General features: G+C 41.4%; 1 protein-coding gene across 5 annotated transcripts in view; it reads left to right on the plus strand.

Annotated features, from left to right (window-relative positions):
• Positions 1-22,948, plus strand: part of LOC149077928 (carotenoid-cleaving dioxygenase, mitochondrial-like) — a 62,342-nt gene that overhangs the window by 28,953 nt on the left and 10,441 nt on the right. For 4 of the 5 annotated variants that reach the window (XM_089241535.1, XM_089241532.1, XM_089241534.1 and 1 more), the window contains exons 2-8: positions 3,949-4,167; positions 8,801-9,062; positions 17,607-17,748; positions 17,873-18,008; positions 19,125-19,330; positions 19,417-19,692; positions 22,689-22,791. In XM_089241535.1, coding sequence (XP_089097661.1) covers positions 4,077-4,167; positions 8,801-9,062; positions 17,607-17,748; positions 17,873-18,008; positions 19,125-19,330; positions 19,417-19,692; positions 22,689-22,791 — 1,216 coding nt within the window. In that variant the 5' untranslated portion in view covers positions 3,949-4,076. Of the gene's footprint in view, positions 1-3,948; positions 4,168-8,800; positions 9,067-17,606; positions 17,749-17,872; positions 18,009-19,124; positions 19,331-19,416; positions 19,693-22,688; positions 22,792-22,948 lie in introns of those variants that run through there. The other variant, XM_089241536.1, reaches the window with a different exon arrangement.

A 22,948-nucleotide genomic window follows, 5' to 3' on the forward strand; every position in this document is an offset into this window, starting at 1 on the left:
AATTTCTCGTAATTGGCAGTTTTAGTAAATAATTTGACTTACCTTTGGCATCGTTTTTTAGCCATGATTGACAATTCCGTGGTGTTTGGTCAGAACATGATAACTCCAAAATCACAGTTTTGAGATATATAAGCATTTTTAATTTCATTGTCATTTTAAAAATCAGAAATCAAGTATACATACAAATACAAAGGAAAATATCATACATTAGCATGTTGTTTAGCTGTATGCTCGTATCTGTGCGTTTATCTTACTTCTAATTAGTTGTACTTAGTAAGAAATGGAGATTAATGAAAAATTAATAAATATATTATATAATTGATTAAATTAATTATTTATTTTATTATTAAATATGAAAGTAAGTCATCAACACACACATTTCAAATTTAAATTATGTTTATCCCTCTAAGAAAGGGTTATTATGCCAAAACTTCAGCAAGCTATATCAAACTACAAGCTATATCATGTAGATTCTTCTTCGCTGTCACTAACGTAAGCCGAGGCATCCTTAGACGAATGAAGTTTTTGGTAGAATGTATGGTATAGAGCAGTGGTTCTCAACCGGTGCTCCGCGGAGCCCTTGAGGCTCCGCGTGCACTTCTTGGGGGCTCTGCGGTGACTTAAGGAAAATAAAATAAGTAAGTAAATTTGATAGATATATATAAAATGAAAAAAAGAGGCCTACAGGGTTCCAAAATAAAAATTATATACAAAAAGGGCTCCTCGAGTCAAACAGGGCTCCGATATATAAGTTATGTACTGAAAAGGGCTCCGCGAGTCGAAAAAGGTTGAGAACCGCTGATCTCTCTATACTATCTAAGTTGTTCCTGAAACGCGGATGTGTATCCCTTTTGAAGCACACGTTACAAAACATCTTAACCCACGGTTTGCGCACCACTGTGATTCGCTCTCACCGTAGTTGAATAACAATGTGTTTCAACAAATGAATTACTTTCTCGCTCATTATTGAGCGACGGAATCTCTTAAAAATACATTTTGGAGGTGTTGAAATATCTGTTGAAAATCATTCGTGTTGGAGATTCCAATCTGGTAAGACGCGTGTTTGCGTCTGGCCTCGAAGGAAGGCCTCTGTATGAGGCTTAATCTAGATTCAGGTAAGAATCACAGTTTTTAGGGCTTCGGTCGTGGGCATTGACACGGTTAGGTAGCTCTGGGAAGGGTTCCCAATGTCTTCGTTTGATGTTTTTGTGGTTCGTTGTTCTTTCTCCCCTGTTAGTTTGGCTTAGCTCTGTGGACCAGAGAGGTACCGAGCATCGTGACCCCCGGCAGTTTGAGTGAGCGAACCCTTTGCGTTCGTCCTCTCTGCATTTGGAGGCCAGTTGCTCAGCCACTTACACTCAACATCGTCGTGGCAATGGTATCACTGGCTCGTTGTTTCGAGCCACTGTGCCAATGGTGCCGGGTTTTGAGGTGGTGGGCTAAGGGTTCGCAGAGCTGAGCAGAAACCGTTTCATTCAAGACTATTACAGTCAAACTTAGGTATGTATGTACACTACTAAACCACTGTGGTGGTCGAATGCGAGAACCCAGGTTCGAACTGTACCGTCACCACAGTGGTGTTGAAGTTGGTTCATCTGAAGTTGGTTTACTGTGTTTCCCGTAAAATTTTCATCGGGATGGATAGGATTGACCACATCAGTTATCAATACACCGTCAATCGACTGCTTCGACAAGAGGACACTAGTACCGTTTGAACTGTCTTAGCGGAATGGGGTGCTCCACCCCTCCGTCATGTAATCCTTGATCGATCAAACTTTTGATTGCTCCTGTGATATGATTTTACACAACTTTCTATAATTTATTATTGGTGCCCGTTGCTCTTTGACTTTCACTTGATTTATTTGATTCTTCGATTTACATAATGTTCATTACGATGTGCTTACGTTGATTTTTGCGTCAGTCTGGGTGTCTCCAGTTATAACCGAAGTGACTCCACGCTGATCCAAGGAAAGCCACCTATTTGCTTAGCTTAAGAGATTTAGAAAGAATTAATTTTTTTACTAGTGTAATTAATTTAGAGATGATTAAGTACAGTAAAACCTCTCTTTTGCGGTCACTGGTGGGACGAAAATAAAATTCGTCCGTAAAAAATGGGTGACCGTTTATCAAGAATTTCAATGGTATTTCTTTTATTACACCAAGGGAAAATATTATTTGACCGTAAAAGAGGGGTGACTCCATCAGTGGAGTGTCCCCGTTAAAAGGGGTTTTACCGTACTACTTAACCGCACATACATCTCGTAAACATTTCTCTGGGAAATTTCTAAGGAATTTGTGCATGCAGAACGTGTTGTGTGTATATGCGCAACTCCCAACGTACAGTCAAACTCGGTTATAACGACTTCGGTTGTAATAATTGACTGTTCGTACTCATTCCCATAAAGAATAATGTTAATGAACATTGCTTGTAGCGTCGATAAAATGCAACCACCTCGGATACAACGACGAATTAAATTATTAAATTAAATTTGTGATCCTCACGTATTCCCAAGGGATCAGCATGATCCGTCCAGGGAATTTGTTAGTAAACATTCATGCCCGAACCCAGACCTGCTCAGTGAGAGACCAGCCTCCTAACGGCTCGACTGCCAGGCTGCAAGCGTCACCTTTGTTTCCATGCTGATGACGTTTTCTCAAGAAATTGTTGAGATTAGAGCTGATTACATCCAGGGAATGTTCGTCTGTTTTTTGTACCTAACGTTGGGGAAAAAGATTTATTGCATGTAAATCGTAACAATCGTAAAACTTGTCAAACAGGCGGCGTTTGTTATATCAAGGTCAGGTTTCAGAATTCGTCAAATATGAGCTAATTATAGGTGTTATTTCGAAGATGTTCGGAAAAATTCGCTAAATGAGAGTTCATTATATCTGGTTCGGAGAGTCATCTGGATAATAAAATGTTATCACGGAAATGGGACCGATTTATCCTACTTACCAATACGAAATGTCGATTATCTTATATATAAATTTCAATAAAAAAAATTTTTTTGACCGTCGGGGGGGGGGGGGCGGACACGAGCCCCCCTATGCCCCCCACCCCCGCGTACGTCTCTGATCCCACCAATATGCGTTAGGATTCAGAGGGGCAGAGCTGATGACGAAACGTTGCAGACGGGGGGGGGGGGGGAGGGGAGTCAGAGTTTTGCTGACGAGGGGAGGAGGGGGGTCAAAAATGACTGAAAATTTGCTTACGTTATACTTGAACGCTCCCTGAGCTATTTTTGATGCGTTTTCTGCAAATCTGTAAAAATATTGTAAAAATATACAAAATTTTGTACTGGCATAGTATTGGCACATACAATCAAATACATATCGTAAAAATTTCAAATAAATCAATGGAATACATATAAATAATATTTTTAATAATATTTCTACATCAGAAAGTTTTTTACCATGCCACAAAAAAGCAAGAGGCCCCCCCTTAACATTATTCTTGCTGCAAGGATATCAGCAAGGACGTCGTTACAACCAATATCGTTATAACAGAGCTCGACTGTCCCTTTCTGTTTATATGCATACCCAAGTGTATTTCAGTCCTAACAGTAATTAACTAATTAACATACAATACCCATTCCGAATTTTCCCAGAGAACAATTGTTCTTTTACACTACAGATAAACTCAGATACAGACGGAAAGAGAGGGGACTTTGACCCTCATCGCCTCCAAAGTGTCATCATATAAAAGAAAAACACTGATATTACGTCAAACGGTTATGAAATATTTGGTAATTGCTGTTATTATTATTGTACACATTGTAATAAAAAAACAAGAGATACATATATTAATGGACAGGAAAAACAAGTGCAATAATCGCTCTTCTCACTAATATCACTGTCCTTCGAGCGTCCTCAAAATAATTAAAAACCAAATCGACAAAAACTCGATACTTTTCTGAAAAATTTTCTCATTGCTTTTTTAAAAACCAGATTTGACTCGTTTCGGGTATCAACCGGAAAGTCTACGATATCAACATCCGAAGGAGAAAAGAGAAGAACGACGTAGAATCGACCTTGGATATCCCGGTATTAGTTCGTAGTTTCCTCTTACCGACAACATGTCCAGCATCGAAGAGGTCCGAAAACGAGTCCCGTACCTGAGGTCCTGCGAGAGAGAGACGTCGGAATCGGTACCTGGTGCAATCAAAGGTACGGTATACTGTGTATTTTCCACCTCACTCATACAAATACGGTTTTTTTTTTTACTACGTTTTAATATATATATATGTTACTGTGCCAAAGCCCGAAATATTGGCCGATTTGCGACGGGGCCCCGGCCACTTTGCCGAATTGGTTAATTTCGTTAAATATTGACTCGGCCAATGTCCGGAACAGTTCGCGATGTGGCCGGTGATCCCTGGCCGAAGTCCGACGACATGATTTGAAGCCATCGTAAAGTCGGCGTATTTTTCCGAACCCCAGTCACGATACGGTAATAATTTTTTTCTCCAAATTTGGCAAAAAAAAACAACATATATGTAAACTATATACGATTATTTTATAATTTTTTCTCTCAAATTTAACTTTTTTCCCGCATCACATGGACCTAATCGAATACAGCTGCTGTATACAGACATGTATCACGCGTTGGCGATTAGAGAAAATGAATTTGGCACCTACCGGGGTGTCTTACGTCAACACATCGAGCTTTCGCCAGGAATCTCCGGCCACTTCGCGAAATGGCCGACCGAAATCCGAATCATTTCTGCAATTCGATCTTTGGCCAGAACTGTTGGTCAATTTGCGAAGCGGCCTGCTTCGTCATGAATCGGCCACAGTTTGAAATTTGGCACAAACATGTATAAGTTAATACCATACACGAGTAACGTCTCAACACAATGGGGCTCCACAGGGTCGTCTTAAGAGCATAATAGGCCCCTGGGTGAAGGGATTTTTCCGAGGCTCCCCGTGAGCACCAGAGCCTGTTCTTCATTAGTTTGGGCCCCGGGATAATATGAAATTTTTTTGGAGGGGGGGGGGAACATTATATACAGTTTTCTATGAGGCAGAAGCGTACAAAGAAACAGGGGTGCACGTTAGGCGTGTCTAAAATACAAAAGACAATCAATTTTACGGCCTATTCGAGAAAGGAACCCTGCTGGACACCAGACGGAAATTTTCGCGTAGAGGTGCCTTGATAGCAGTCCTAGCCAGCACAGTGATGGTAACCTTGTCAAGCAAAATTTCCCTTTTGACTAAATTTCCCCTCCCCCCCCCCACATTCCGAAATTTGTGCTGCCATCTATCGGTAGAAATATGTAGTCAATTATTTTACAATAGAAAAGCACTTTTTTGCATTTATATATTTTTTTCAACAAAAATTCTTTCGTTTGATGACCTCTCAAAATTTCCCACAAACGCCAAGAAATTTCCCATTTGGACCAATTTTGGCCAATTTTTCCCACCGAATATGGGAAATTTCACACGAGTTACCATTACTGAGCCACCACAGGAAAATCTCAATCGAGAAATAAAACCCCCGATAGACACTGCCGCAACTAGATACTTGATCTTGATCAACAGGGTGCAGCACTCAATTTGATTGATCCAATACAATGTTGAAAGGGCGGTTCAAGGGTGAATTTGTGGTGCTATTCCAGGCACTGCGCTTGGGCACCAGACCTGCTAGCGCTGCTTAGTTACGACTCTCACCCGAAATTGACTTAAACGTGGTTTATAGACTAATGAGTACGCCAAGAATCTCCGTTCTATCCATGTCCGGAAAATTCACCGCCAACAATTCACCGGCATCAGTTCGACATGAGTGAATGAATGAGCGAAACTGGCCTGTCACTATATAGAGCTAGCTCATATAGCTACTTACTCGACAGGTCAATCACTAGGAAGCTCATTCCATCACTCACTCACTGGGTCGCTCCTTCTGTCACTCACTCACTGGGTCGCTCCTTCTGTCACTCACTCACTGGGTCGCTCCCTCTGTCACTCACTCACTAGGTCACTCATTATATCAGTAGGCCGGCTACTCACTTGATATCTCTAGGTTACTCATTCACTTGATATCTCTAGGTTACTCATTCACTTGATATCTCTAGGTTACTCATTCACTTGATATCTCTAGGTTACTCATTCATTCCCTAGGTTACTCATTCGTTCCCTAGGCAACTCATTCACTTGATATCTCTAGGTTACTCATTCATTCCCTAGGTTACTCATTCGTTCCCTAGGCAACTCATTCACTTGATATCTCTAGGTTACTCATTCATTCCCTAGGTTACTCATTCGTTCCCTAGGCAACTCATTCACTCCCTAGGCAACTCATTCGCTCCCTAGGCAACTCATTCACTCCCTAGGCAACTCATTCGCTCCCTAGGCAACTCATTCACTTGATATCTCTAGGTTACTCATTCACTTGATATCTCTAGGTTACTCATTCACTTGATATCTCTAGGTTACTCATTCACTTGATATCTCTAGGTTACTCATTCACTTGATATCTCTAGGTTACTCATTCACTTGATATCTCTAGGTTACTCATTCACTTGATATCTCTAGGTTACTCATTCACTTGATATCTCTAGGTTACTCATTCATTCCCTAGGTTACTCATTCATTCCCTAGGTTACTCATTCACTCCCTAGGCAACTCATTCACTCCCTAGGCTACTCGCTTACTCACTAGGTCACTCATTCACTACCTAGGTCACTCATTCACTCCCTAGGCTACTTGCTTACTCACTAGGTCGCTCATTCTATCATTCTCTAGGTTGCTCGATCTGTTATACACTCAATCACCCAGTTGCTCGATCTGTTATACACTCAATCACCCAGTGGCTCGATCTGTTATACACTCAATCACCCAGTTGCTCACTCTGTCACTCGCTCACTCACCAACACTAACCACTCTGTCACTCACCAACACTAACCACTCTGTCACTCACTCACTAACTACTGTATCATTTACGAGTGAGTACTAACTCACTCACTCGTCATTCCTCACTCACTTACTGGCTCACTGACTAGTGTTGAACTGTTGTCAGTGAATTGTTAGTCGGTGAACCTTCCCAGCGGTGAATTTTCCGTAAACCGTTCTACGCCTCATTCGAGAAGACCATCATTGATAACTTTTCTGTCCTATGCTCAGGGTGGGAAAGGGTCATCAACTTTTTTTTACAGGTCACGAGCACCCTTCTCTCATTATCAGCACTTTACAGAACTTTGACATATTAAGTTACTCGAATCCCCAAATCAACGTGATGCTTAACCTTGAGTGTAAGATTTCTTAATTGGATTTCTGATCGTGGTACTTAAAAAATCTAGGCATGAGCTTCGAGCACCCTTGAGCCCGACGTGGTGCTCGCAAGGGACACAGAACAGGTTATTTCAACAATAAATATAATATAATTTATATTATTTATTTATTTATTGTGTATGTTGATGACTGGGAATGAAATTTTGACGTCAATGCTGAATCCGGAGAGAGTGTTATCGTGTTTGTGATTCAGACCTTGACAGGACTGATGGTCAAGGTTGTTAATCATTTCGATGATAACGCGGCGTTGTTTTTCGACGGCAGCAACCAGGAAACAGTGTCTGACAAGCATTGTCTGTACTTGCACAACCGTGAAGGGTCAAACACGTGGCTGTCACTGGCCACTGTTTGGCTTATTCTCCGCCAAAATAAAACGTTTTAATCTTTTTCTTCTTGTTTCGTATTCACGTGTCAAAAGTGAAAGTCAATATGGAAATATCATTGTCTGTACTAGGGGTGCACAACTTTTTTTTGTCAGCCCGCGGGTCAGAAATTTGCATATATGAGTCAAAGTTAGAGATCATATGGTCAACCAATGGCCTGTAAATTTACGGGACATTCCTTTAATTTGTGTCGTCCTAACTTTCCATAAAATATCCCGTTTCCCCCCCCCCTATTTTTAACGAGGCTTACTTGAATTTTTCAGAACAAGAATCAAGATTATTTTCATGGCTTTGAAATTGATGCCTTTGACAATTTTTTTGGCTGTAATTGGCAACGTTGCTTGTCTCTGACAATTTTCTTGGCAATTTTAATCGTCTCTGACAGGTTTTTTTGGCTGTAATTAGTGCCTTCACTTGCCTTTGGCTATAATTGGCAACTCTGTTTGCCCCTAGCTATTTTTTGGGCTATAATTGGCAACTCTGTTTGCCCCTGGCTATTTTTTGGGCTGTAATTTGCAACGTTACTTGTCTCTGATAATTTTTTGGCTGTCATTGGTGCCTTCACTTGCCTTTGGCTAATTGGCAACTCTTTTTGCCCCTGGTGATTTTTTTGGCTGAAATTTGCAACGTCACTTGTCTCTGACAATTTTTTTTGGCTGTAATTGGTGCCTTAACTTGCCTTTGGCTATAATTGGCAACTTTTCTTGCCCTTGTCGATTTTTTTGGCTGCAATTCACAACGTTACTTGTCTCTGACAATTTTTTGGCTACAATTGGTGACTTTACTTGTCTTTGACAATTTTTTTTTGGCTGTAATTTGCAACGTTAGTACTCTGACAATTTTCGGCAATTTTACCCGTCCCTGACAATTTTTTTGGCAGTAATCGCAACTGTACTTGCGTTTAATAATTTTTTGCGATAATGGGTGATATCCCGTATGGATCCCGATTTTTAGTATTTCTATGAAAGAAATATGGTCAACCTAGATGTTTATCATCTTGTGTGTATTGATACTTGTCTAACGGCAAATGTTTGTGGGGGCCACATTTGACCCACGGGCCGGCGGTTGTGCACTCCCCCCCCCCCCTGTTCTATACGAAGACGTTCAAACATATTTAATTTTACTCTCAGGACAGATACCAACATGGCTGCGAGGTACATTGGTACGTATCGGTTCGGGTCTCCTGGAAATCGGCCCGGACCACTACAACCACGTTTTCGACGGCATGGCTCTGATCCACAGGTTCTCAATCCAGAACGGAGAGGTCACTTACTTGAACAAGTTCTTGCGCAGCGATACCTACAGGAAAAATATGGCCGCCGGACGGATTGTCGTCAACGAGTTCGGTACGAATGCCACGGTACGGGATCCTTGCAAGACACTGTTCGAGAAGTGAGTACGTATTAATTCCTGTTGGGTCATTGAAATGAATTATTTATTACTACATAGTTATGGGGTCCGAGATCTATGGCGTTTATCAGGGACGTATTTACGGGAGGGGGGGGGGGTGCTTAGCGGGCAGCCCATGGCGGCAAGTTCAGCGGGGCGGTAAATTTGAAGAAACGAATGGCTAAGAAAATTAATAGAATGGAAGAGAGTGGGGAAATTTTTGTATAACTCTCAATAAATCTGCCTCTGCTTAGACAGCAAGGGCCATGAGTGACTAAAAGAGTGACACCTAGAGAGTTTGTAAGCACGCGAGTGAGCGAAAGAATGACTTGGAGAGTGAACAAGCATGTGAATGAACAAAAGAGTGACCTGCAGAGCGATGGACCAGGCCAGTGAGTGATCTAGTGCGTGCAAATATGTAAATGACCAAAAGAGCACGCAAACCAAAAGAGACCGAAACAGTGTGCGAGTATGTGAATGACTGAAAGAGTGACTTAGAGAATTTGTGTGCGTGACCAAAACAGTGTGCGAGCATGTGAAGGACCAAAAAAAAAAAAAAAAAAAGACATAGAGCATGTGTAAACGTGCGAATAATCAAGAGTGATTTATAAAGCAATGAACCATGTTAGTGAGCGATCAAAAGAGTGACGACCTAGAGCGCATGCAAACATGTGAGTGGCCAGCATGTGCAAGCATGTGAATGACTGGGAGATACATATGTACTTGCAAGAGTAAGGGTGGGGGAGGCCAAGCGGGAATTATAGCACAGGGTGGCGAATTCAAGGAAAGAGTAGGCAAGAAAATTAGACTAGAATGGGAGAAGGGCGGCTGAATTCATGCAGTCCACAGGTTCAAAAACTTTAAATGCGGCTCTGGCATGACACGGTGTGGTCTGAATCAAATGTTAATGACGTACACACAAAAAAAACTGGCAGGTCTTCTTCCTAAAGAATCAAAATTAGTGAGTATCGATCGTTTTACGCCCCGTGATACACATGCTACTAAGCAGTACAAAAGCAATTCGTGATACATAGCAGCATGGTGCATCACGGCTCTTGTAGATTTTTATGCATTTTCTGTTGGTTTCTAAACTTGTGCAGTGAATTCTAGTAGGCTTTAATCCTAAAGAAGACTAGTCGGATACAAAGATTCTTGCAGTTGGCTAGCGTGATTTCTTTCCTGATGATCGGAGCTGGGGGGGCGAAATTATTCAGACGCCTCTGGGCCCCGCTGTCATTTTCGCATCCTTACCCGCGTCTTGTAAGGGCGACCCTGGACTCTGAATATTGTCAAAATGGTGTCTTCTCTGCATCAAGCGAACTCTGCCAGTTGATTAACTTTTTTTTTTTTTTGTGTTTTGAGGCCTAATCTTCCATTAAGAGAGCATTATGGGTGATGTTCTGGCTCGAACATTGTCATGTTTGTATGGGAGATGAATTTCTCCTCTTTGCCGGACACGTTAAACGGACAGCACGTACTTTGTATACACACACTATTGGCTCATTCGAGGCCGTCGAGCGAGCGCAGCACACTGGCTATGTTGAGACACTTCAGCTAGGAAGACACCAGTAGCTACCTCGGATGGAACTTTCCTTATACCACTCAATAAGCTTCTTCAAATTACTATTGACAGTTATCAATATTGACCTAAATTTTAAGTATTTGGTTGAATTATTTTTTAAAATATTTTTTACTAATATTTATTTGATAAATAATAAATAAACTAAATTTATATTTGAGTATATACAAGAGATATTTCTATCATATTAGTATAATTTTGTAGTTATAGATGACAGCACATTAGTTTTCTAAACAAAATTTCAAATTTTTTGTGGATCCTGTATTTACACACTGTGTGGGTGTAGTATTACATTTGACACTAAAATTGTTCTCATCTCTTTAACATGATGGCAGGGCCACTCTTACCAGATTCGGGGCCCGGTGCAGCAATTTTTTCCAGGGGGGAAAATCACATGTACTCAATGTGTGTGTGTATATATATATATATATATATATATATATATATATATATATGCAATTTTTAGTGTATTTTCAAAAGCCTTCAAAAGCCTTTTCAAAATAGGTTCTTAAAATTACGAAAAGATGGCGTACTGATTATAATATAACCAGTTCTAAAAACTGGAGAGGAAATTGAACATTGAATAAAACTTTGTGTTTCAGAAGTAACTAATCTAAGACCAGCCGTGGATCCAGAAGTAGGGTGGGGGAAGTAATCACCCTTCCCAAAATCCGGATAATATGGTAAAACTTGGCCTGTCCCGTAAAATACAGGACAATCATACACAATTAGCCACCCCTCCTAGCTCATCGCTGTGGATTCGTGACTGTGTCTAAGGTTGAATATATGATCTAGATATTTCTGAGCACTCACTTTATTTATCTAAAAGCTTTCCAATACTTTTTTCCAGCTCAAAGTCTTTAATAACATCTCTAAAACTAATGCTACTTACTACATTTGTGTCTATACTTGGTAGAGATATGAGCCATCGTATATTTTTACATACTTTAATAGAGGAAATGGACCCTCAATCAAAAAGGGTTTTTTTCCCCGTATTATTTGCTTCTTAAATACGGGACGATCCAACGAACTTACACGATTCGCTTCGCCCGACACATCGACCTGGATCAACACCCACTAGAGTAGGTGTTGCCTGGATCCGCACCTGGTGGTACCCCCATGAAGCAGCGCAGATCACACGGCCAAAGAACTGTTCGTAGTTAAGAGCACCACCGATTACGGTTTCTTTTCTGAATACGTGGGTAGATAATAAAAAAGGGCTGGTCTAATCCACATTCACGAATGAATACTTTTTATGCAAGAATAGGCCACGTGGTGGTGTGGAAAAAAATACGTATATAAGGATGACGTCACTTTCTGCTACCATACGAAGGGGTTTTTTTTTTTTAACAACTGGCTGTTGCGAAGATATATTTTGGAAAGAGAGAAAATTCAACTGCCCCTGCGGGGAATAGGCAGCACAGCGTCAGCACTTGTGAGCTTGGCCTTGAGTCTGGTCCGGCCGCTCATGTACGGTCCGTTTCAGTGTACACGAGCTCCAAGGAAAGATTGAGCGATTCGGTGCCTCTGTAGTCTAGCGGTCTAGGGAGTTGAAAGGACGTGGGTTCGATTCCCCGCAGGGGCAGTTGAATTTTCTCTCTTTTCAAAATATATCTTCGCAACAGCCAGTTGTCGAAAGAAAAACCTTCGAAAAAAATACATGCCTCGGTCAAAGTTTTTACATTCCCCGGGCGTTTCGGGCAATAGCCCTGATAAATCGTTGTGTCGTTTTCAGAAAGTATTGGTTGACATGTTTTTGTGTAAAAGTGCGTGGTGGTTTTTAAGAACCCTACTTTGATATAAACGGGCCAATGATAGCCAAAGCAAGAATTAAAGTCCACTACTAAGACCACAGTGAAGAGAGGGGGATTTCCCCTACCCAAAACGCGAGGAAAATGGCCGATGGAGATGGGATAACATGATCAAGAGTTTGTTGTTGTATCCTTTGGTTACACCCCCTCCCCTTCCTTCCGCAGGGCCGTCTTAAAGTGCACCATAGGTCCACACTGGCAACGTGATTTTTCTGCCGCCCTCTCTCACCGAGCTAGAAATATCCGCCTTGAAACTACTGAAAATTGTAACCAGATCTCATTATCACGAGGCTCCTTTTTTACTTGAGAGGCCCCCCCCCCCGGGCCGTGCCGTGGTAGGCCCATGCGTTAACACAGCACTGCCTCTTCCAAAATAAATTACTGGCTTCCACTGAGGTAAAATATTTTTGGTTTTAAGTAGGAGACCCCGAGAAATAGCCCACTTGTCCTGTCCTGTCGAAAAATCAATGCCCCCCACCCCCCAACATCTTGCAGCAGGATCCCTAGGATGGGATCTTGGACGGGCCCCTCTAAAGTGAATTTATGGTGGTAAAAAACAAAAATATGATAATATGGAACCGTCCCTGAGCGCAGTGTCGTAGCCAGAAATATTGTTTGGAGCAGGGCCACTTTCATTTTGGGAACCAAAGGGATAGCACAATAGATTTGGCCATCTTTATCCTTTTTTCGGTCATTTTCTCACATTTCGGGGGGTGGGGTGGGAGGGGTGACCCAGGTCCCCAAGTCCGCCCCTCTCCCGCTACGGCCCTGCCGGGGCCCACGGCCAGTGCCGTCTTAACGCATGGGCCCACCCGAGCACAGCACAGAGGCTGTGAAATGAGATCTGGTTGAAAGAGTAAGCACCAAGAGTGAAACCGACGCGCTTATTGGTTGCATTTTTCAAGTTTTATAAAAGAACTCTTTTAAATCTTTTGTAGCGCAATACCGGACTTGCGATAAGAATTTCATGGGCGACTCCTTATTGACAAGTATTTTATCGGCTGATTATGCCCCCTCCCCCCTCTTTTCGCAAGTGTTGTCTTAATGGGGGGGGGGGGGAGCCCACCCGAGCATGGCCGGGAGGAGACGGGGCTCAACTATAGAGAAGGGGGGCCTCGTAATATACGATATGATAGAAAAATTTGAGAATAAACACGCAAATTGGTAGGTAGGTATTTTTTCTAGCCAGATACGGGGGAAAAATGCTCAGAAAAATCACTTTGACGCTGGGCTCATGCAGTGGGCTCTGCAACAAGAGCGGAGCCGACTGGCTTGGTGAATCGGGTGCTGGACCAGAGGGGGAACAAATTTCACCTTTAATCTCTGCTTCAATATTACGAGAGGGTGCCAAAATGCTTGCTCGACACAGCTGACCAAACCTCTAGTTGTCTACGATGGTCTTAAGGTGCCCTTGATGTACCAACGGGTAGGGGCAGAAAAGAGAAAGGGATCTCTGCTCGTGCGGGATCTATTTTTGGTTCCCCGATAACGTTTCTGAGCTCAACAAATTCTTTTTTTACCTTCCAACTCGGATTTGGCATCCTTTCCTAGAGAGGTGCCCCATGCGGCTGCACAGGTTGCACGGACTCTGTGGGGAGGGCGGGGGGTGGGGGCTGAAAGTAGTTTTCAGCCCCCACCCCCCGTGTGAGTAGTTCAAAGTAGTTTTTATATATAATTTTTTTTTTTTCACACTATAAATTCTTTACCGAGGGACCAGTGAAAATCTGTCCTCTTAGGCCCAACAAAGATCCCAGCCTAGCGACCCCTGCTGCAGGACGTGGGTGCGACAAATGCATCCAGTCTTCCCGACGAGGACAGTACGTCCCATAGACAGTGCCGTCTTAACGCATGGGCCCACCCGGGCACTGCCCGGGGGCATCAAGAGCATAGGGGCCTCAGAAAAATCACTTGGCCCGGGAGCCCGTGATGCTTTTAAGACGGCCCTGCCCATAGATATTCTATCTAGGAAGTAACAATTTTAAAAAAGGGAATTAAAATTAATTTAATACTCTAAAGAATACTTTAAGACATTCATTTTTAAAAATATTGTTCGTGCTGCTACCTACTTTCAAAATCGGAAGTGCCTTATGCGGTGGTGACGGAAAAGCTCAGGTATAAAATCAGGTATAAATTCTCCATTCAGCTTTGGATAATAAATTTATAAATTTATTAATAAATTAATAAATTTATAAACAGAGCTTATAAACTGACCTGAAAGATCAAACTTCCAGTTCAACAATTTTTTCAAGACCCAAGGAGACATCCAAAACAAAGGACCTCCAAACAAGCAGACGACAGATGAGATCGTAAAAAGTGAGTTTTTCCTCACTCCACTTTATAGTAATGTGCTGCCATCTAATATCAAATTTAAAAGTGACTCATGTGGTGATGAAGTTAAAAGTAAAAAAACTATATTCTTTATTCCGCTCAGTTCCTTATAAACAAAGCTCATGAACTGAACTGGAAATTCAAACTATAAGTTCGGTTATTTTATTTGAGCATAAGGAGACGTCCAAAACAAATAACCTCTTAATGAGCAGACGACAGACAAGAAGTCGGTTCCCTACAAGCTAAGCTCTCAAACAGAACTGGCAGTTCGAACTTCCAGTTCAATAATTATTTCAAGTCACAAGGAGACGTCCAAAACAACTGGAGAGAAGCAGACGACAGAGATTCTGAGGGTTGATTTATATACTGTTGGTGCTGCCATCTAATCTCGAAATTTCGGGCAACTCATGCGATGATGAAAAAAAAAAAGAGGTAGAGAGATTTCTTTGTTATTTTTTATCATAAAATTTTTTTATGAGACGAGAAAATTTCGGTAACAAAATTCGTAAATTTGAAATAATCGATTTTATGTAGAAAAAATAATTATTTCTTTCCACAAAAAAATTCGGACAATACGTGAAAATATGTGGTCTTCAGATAGGGTTACCAGATTCAAAACTGAAAAACTCGACCCTTAGGCAGTACCGTCTTAACACATGGCCCCCGGGCCGTGCCTGAAGGGCATCAACAGAAGAGGTGCCTCAGAAAAACGGACGTAGTTGAATTTTTCGAGAATTTTTCTCAGGAAGGGCCTCCAAAATACCGCTTGGCTCGGGGGGGGGGGGCCCATGATGCTCTTAAGACGATCCTGCCTGTCAGTCCTAGTGCCTCTCTCAGAAAAATCGCTTCGTATGTGGGCGTATGAGAATGTTAAGACAGCCCTTGGACGTGCTTTATGAAAATTGTGAAAATGTAATCGGAAAAACTCAGCAATAATGGGAAGCCAGGTTTACAATATCATTAGTTTCTCATCTTTTGTGCCATCCTTGTGATAATGATCTTCAACTATACAATCAAGTGTTCTTAAAATTTTAGGATCTTCTATCGGGTGATCGATGTTGAAAAAAATTTCACATTAAAAAAACATACCATTTGATACCTTTTTTGTCGTGCCCCTTCTGTACTGATGCCATAAGCACGTGCTATGTTGCTCAATGGTTATTCCAGCCCTGGGTGTGCGACAGATGTGTTAGCACCGGGCCTCGCGTTTCGGTAATAATAATGTCTTTCATAAATTCAGAATTTTCATTCATCCTGGAGCTATTTCTTGCATAAATACTGAATTTTCATTCATCCTGGAGCTATTTCTTGCATAAATACTGAATTTTCATTCATCCTGGAGCTATTTCTTGCATAAATACTGAATTTTCATTCATCCTGGAGCTATTTCTTGCATAAATACTGAGTTTTCATTCATCCTGGAACTATTTCTTGCATAAATACTGAATTTTCATCATTCATCCTGGAACTATTTCTTGCATAAACACTGAATTTTCGGCTATTCAGGAACTGTTTCTTTCATTTAATCGAAATTTTCATGGATGCTGGAATTATCTATCAATAATTTTTTTATCATCGATTCTGAATTTTCATCAGTCCTCTGACAATTTCTTTCATTAGCTGTTAATTTTAACAAGTTTCGGATTTACTTCTTTCATTAATTCAAAAACATTTTCAATTCGAAATTACCATTAATTTTTTTCAGTTGATTTACATTAATTGTGTTTAAATTTTTTGCACTCATACATTCCTGTACATTTTGTAAAAAACTATGAATTTTTGGATGCCGACTCTCCTCTTCCACGGAATATATAAAATCGGGGCAGAAGGGCCTCATTAACACGCCTCGGACTCCCTCTATCATTTTTGCACTGGGCCCCCGCGTCTGGTAAAGGTGGCGCTGGGTTGTGACGACACTCAAGACGGTGATTTCCAATATATCACTATATCGGTAGCTTCAAGTATTGTGCTAGTCTTCAGAGTCACAGATGCAATGGTATTGATGATCACCACCATGGGTGGCGTCACTGGAATGTGTAACCTTTGTAGCCACAGATAGGGTGCCTATGAAGAAGAGAGAACTCACCGTCCTCCATCATTTAACAAAAAAACTGCGCTCCAAGCGATGCGCGATGTCGAAAATCGAAAAAAAAATATATATATAAAAAATCAGGATAGGGAGCAGTGTGATTGCTCTTTGTTTGCTGCTATAATACTGAAGTCATACTTTCACTCATAAATGGTGGATGAGTCAGCCTGGTATTTCATGGAACTCTAGCTATAGACACAGTGGTGATTTTTGATGATCATCAATATATATATGTATACAAGGTGTCCTGTAATTGTTAGCACGGCTTTTATCTCATAGACCATCCTTTGTAGAGGTATGATTCCAATTTGAAAAAAATGCCCAACAGACGTTCAAAAATTACCCCGTAACAGTTTTCAGAGTGAAAATACAGTGTGTAACAAAATAAAAATAAAAAATCGAAATTTTTATAAGGAATTTCGAATCGGAAAAACTGAGGAAATTTGACAAAGAACAGCGTTAAAATGAGGAGGGAAAACCGTTTTACCCGCATTTAACGCGGTTCTTTCCCGTAGAAATCCGAGCCCTCGTGGGTTAGAAACGATACCCACGGCGGTGATCATCAATAGGACTGTATCCGTGACTGCTAAGAGGCACTTGAAAGCGACTTGGTGATATCGACGCGATGGATGTCGTCACTATCATCTGTAGCTATGAAATCTAGTGAAGAACTTCAAACATGAATTCTAATAATCTCATTTGAACATATAAAGTGCAGTATTTGTTTGCTCATGTTTCAGGATCCAAAGTATGTTCTCGATGAGCGATATGACGGATAATGACTTGGTCAACATCGTCCAGTACAGCGACGAATTCTACGCCAGCTCAGAGACAAACTTCATCTGGAAGATCGATCCAACGACATTGGAATCACAGAAAAAGGCACGACGTGACCATATTTTCCTCTTTGGTATAACACTATTATTCCAGTGCCTCTAATAACCATTGTGAATGTTTCATCAGGTGAAGTCATTCTTTTATATCGGGATGAACCAATTCGTTTCAGGTGAACTTGTCAAACTACGCGCCTGTGAGAATGGCAACGGCACATACTCACGAGGACAAAGACGGTAACGTATACAACATCGGCGATGCCTTCGGGTTTTCCAATGGCTACACGATCGTGAAGTTCGAGCCAAAAAGTGAGTGGCTGAGTATAATTATACCGCCATTTAAGATCCATGGGTAGCTTGCCATGCAGAGAAGTCTTAATCGAATTAAAGCTGTTTTACTCTGAGCTCCCATCTCCTTCGGTTTACGCAAAATTCACAGCTGTGTAATTCATTGATAGGAAAATCTCCCGATAAACAATTCACCGGAAACATCATCGTCACCGGTGAGGGAGTGATTGAGAAAGTGAATAAATGTGTGAGCGAGGAGTGAGCGAATGAGTTGGTGAAGGGGATTGTGAATAATCTAGTGAGTGAATGAGTTGGTGAAGGAGATTGTGAATAAGCTAGTGAGTGAATGAGTTGGTGAATAAGCTAGTAAGTGAATGAGTTGGTGAATAAGCTAGTGAGTGAATGAGTGACCGTATGAATGACCAAGTGAGTGGGCGTATGAGTGATAAAGTGAATGAGTAACGCACGAGTGGCCAAGTGAACAACATTATTAATTGTGTGAATTACCGAGTGAATGAGTGACCGTGCTAGTAATTCACTGACGCACTCACCTGCTCACTCAATCATTTGCTCACTTACTCGCTCACCTGCTCACTCAATCATTTTCTCACCTGCTTACTCAATCCCTTGCTCACCTGCTCACTCAATCATTTGCTTACCTACTCGCTCACCTGCTCACTCAATCATTTGCTCACCTACTGACTAATTTGCTCACCTGCCCACTTATTTGCTCACCGACTCACTCATTTATTCACTAACTCCCTCATGAACTCTTTGACTCAGTTGATTAATCACTCACTGGGTCACTCACCTGCTCATCCACTCACTCACGAAGTCATTTTGTCGATGAATTTTTCCAGCGGTAAATTGTTGTCGGTGAGTTTTCCGGTGGTGAATTATTTATGAATTTCTTGCACGTGCTTTTTACCCCTGCCGACTAATTTACATTCCTACCCTCGAAAATTGTAGCCCTATCTTATTATCAGAAAGTCCTCGAGTCGGGCTCAGGTGGGCCCATGTGCAAGGACAGTATTGTAGCGATGTCGAAAAGCCTCGAATAAATTTTTAAGAAGAAAATCTTGAAAAGTTATTCGAAGAGATTCTTGAAAATATCTTATTTGGTGTATATTCCCACAGACGAATCTTCTGAAGGTGCCTTCGACAGAGGATCTGTCATCGCTCGGATACCATACGCAAACCTGCTGTACCCTAGCTATTATCACAGCTTCGGTATGACCGAAAATTACATCGTCTTCGTGGAGCAGCCTGTGTTCCTGTCGGTGATGGGCATGGTTTTCTCGTCCGAACCGTACGACAAAAGTATTATGTGTACAAAAGACAAGGTATATGTGGTTTCCATCAGTCTAATCGGTGAATGGCAATCAAAGATTACCGATTACCTTATGAGTGTCTTTTGTTCCAAAATTAGGTTCTTATCCACGTCGTACGTCGCAAGGATGGAGCCATTCTGCCGGTCCGATACACTGCCGACTGCTTCTTCGTCTTCCACCACATTAACGCGTACGAGGACGCCGGTCACCTTGTGATAGACATGTGCTGTTACGAAGACGGCCACGTCTTGAACGACTTAGAAATCAAGCTGATGGAAGATAAATTTTCGGATCCCGATCAAAAATTCGGCGACGATTTCAAATCAAGGGCCAAACGTTTCGTCCTCCCTTTGGAGAAAATGATCATAAAAAATGTAAGTGAAGCAAACACACTTCACAGAAAATTTTGATACCTTACTTATATACTAACCGCAACGGTGACCCAGTCCATATTCCGAAGATTTTCTAACCTATAGGTCACCGCCGGGTTAACAAAAAAAAAGGTAGGGCAGGGGCAAAGAGTGTCGAGACGATGTGTTAGGCACAAAGTATCGCAAAATACATGTACAGTTAAAAGAAAGAGCTGCAGAAAAAAGGGACATTGCTTACAAAATTGGGTATGTAATAAATGGCACTACTGGAAAAGGGAGAAATATTGCATGACATACTGAATATAAAAACTACATTGAGAAAAGATGCAACTGTGCTTCTGCGGAAGGAATACAGAATTAGTGGCTAGGAGAAGAGTACACATGCAAGTCCGTTTGCATTCCAAATATCTAACATCACGCTATTTTTACATGAGAATTAGATGAATAAACAATCCAATTACAAACTGTATGTAATACGCAAACAGAGCGAGCTGGGGGAAGTGCTATGCACTTCCTAGTCCGTCAAAATTGTAGAGGAATAAGTGGGGTGTGAATAATGTGGTCTCATGATATAGTTACCAGAGAGAATAGAAGACACGTACGCGTGAGAGATTCCAAAGTACACAAAGCAAGAAAGGTGAGCAATGGGTTTCAGTTGACAATGTGAATACATCGAGAATCGGGATGGAGAACATTTTCGCCAAAAAATGCCTGCTTTGGACTCGACATTGCCGAAATGGGAGGGTTTTAAGCGGGGGGGGGGGGGGCGAGATATCTCGTTATTGCCGAAGTACAAGGCATCGAGTTATCTTATCAATATCGCTGATAGGATTAATATGATATTTATGTGATGCATTTGCAATTTTCAACGTTTTCTCGTGTACAATACATTTTAATTCACTGTGATTTGCTGTAACCTTCTCTATTTCCCGCCCATTGATATTCCCTCCCAATAAATATAAGCCATAGTTGACGGTTTTTTTCAAGTTGGTTAGCTTTTTGCTAAGAATCCGTATTTTCTCGTATTACCTTTATTATTCTTGATGAAATATGATCGGCATAATTGAAACCACGCAGAGCACGCAGAGGCGTGTATGAGTAGGGTGACCATACGTCCCGCATTTCCGGGGACAGTCCATTTTTTACATGACGCCTACTTGGATTTTTATTGAAATCACAAAGATTGAAATTATTTTTCAACCCATAAATGATCATAATTACAACTATAAATAACAACATTAATCTCCCACATTTGTCTTGGTGAACGTTTTGTTTCAAGCAATTCATTTTAATCCACTGCAATTTGCAGTAATGCTTCATTTTCCGCCATAGCGTTTTTCCCGCCATTTCAGCAATATTTGGCAATTTTGTTCACTTTTGGCGATAATTGGCAAAGTCCCGTATTTTCTCGTATTTGGAGACCCAATTTCCCGTATTTCTCTCGAAGAAATATGGTCAGCCTATGTATGAGGAATTTCGCTTGATGTTGAAAATTATTAAAGCAAATTGAAAATTATGAATAAACAAATTCACGGGGTTCGTGGCCACTGCAGATTGAAGTTTGCACTCAACGTTACAATGGTTGAAACTCCAGTGGTTGAAATCATCATCAGGAGGTATTTCCGGATCTATGAGTGAGATCTTTGAGACTTGCCGAATGAAAAGAATCTAACGCCGAGCACGAAACCGGCCATTGAGTAAGCTGTCTTTGAGATCCCAACCTATATTTTATGCATCGTCTCGGCTTGGATGGAACTGACTTCTTGTGATTGGCCACTGTTCGCTGCATGTGCATGTAACATCCAGAAACATCTTCTGATGATGTTACCTTGATGTTAGAGTAGACCCATTGATGATGTAAATGGGTTCTCTAAGCACCGAAAAATGCTCCCACTCCTCCTGAAATCCTTGTACAACCTGATTATTTTCATCACGCCTGACAATGTTTTTGAAATTGTATCTGAATGACCATGACTCTGGGTCGTTTAGGTCCCACACCAGGTTCCCCTGATTTTATTATTCAAGAGTCCCGCTCTTTCGTTCATACACGCTTCTTAAATCTAGCATTTGAATGCATATTATCAAAGGGTCATCTAGCCACCCTTAGATAGGAGCTTCCCCGAAACCTCTTGTATAACCTGATCATTTTTGTATTTGCTTGCCCTCGCACATGTTTTTTGAAATTGCATCTGAATGTACATGATTCAAGGTCCTTTAGGTCCCCGCTAAGGCTCCGATTTATTTATTTTTTTACTTATTTGTTTAGTTAGTACAGTCTCGAACTTTTGTGTAGGCTACATATTTATGCTAGTAGATGTTACTTTGAATCTCCTATTTAAATGCATATCGTCAAAGGCTCCTCCAGGTGACCTAGAATAGGGACCCCAGAACTCATTGTATAACCTGATCACATAACCCTTTCGTTATATGTCTGCATATGTCTTTTTTAATTGTATGTGAATGCACATACATGACTGGGGGTGGGGTTCTTTAGATCCCATAATAGGGACCCCAATTTTTTTTTCGTAACTCAGGATTTTCTCCAGCATGACCCCACTCTCAGGGGCAATGAGCTTATATCGCGTAAGTGACAGTGCCAACACCTTCTATAGCAGAAAGCCTCCACGCGAGGCTTCGACGTCACTGAAGTCGTCCATTTCACCTATAGCAATTGGATACAGCAGGCCGGCGTATGCGAAATCGTTACCTTTTTTGCAGTATATTCAATGACTATAGGTGAAATGGACGACTTCAGTGACGTCACGTGCTTCGCGCGGATGCCTTTTGCTATAAAAGGTGTTGACAGTGATCGGTCCGTTCTGTTCTGTTCTGATGATACGTTACTACTGGAGTTGGGGGAAACGTTGAGTGCAACGTGACTCTAGTCTCCGATGGCCTAGTTGCCAGACAATGACCGTGGAAACCTGATTAGATAATTATAAAAAATATTCTCGATTTTCTTGAACACTCTCAAAGATATTCAATTTGATCCTCATCAGGGTACGAAAGAGAATATCCTGGATCTGCCTGGGAGTAAAGCCAAGGCGTATCTCGAAGAAGATGGCGTGGTTCACTGTACACCAGAGGTTCTAGCTGAATCTGGTAAATAATTTCCTCTACGATACAGTTTGATGCTGATTTCTGATCAATTGGTGTATATGTTACTGTCAAAGCATGAAATCGGCCAATTCAGTAAATATTGACCAGGACAATGTCCGAAATTTCGACATTGGCCGACCAGTTCGTGAAGTGGCCGTTG

The sequence above is a fragment of the Pholcus phalangioides genome, unplaced genomic scaffold, assembly GCF_987345545.1.
Source record: "Pholcus phalangioides strain wild (caught in Gottingen) unplaced genomic scaffold, Ppha-v1.0 ptg000014l_1, whole genome shotgun sequence".
Lineage (NCBI taxonomy): Eukaryota > Metazoa > Arthropoda > Arachnida > Araneae > Pholcidae > Pholcus > Pholcus phalangioides.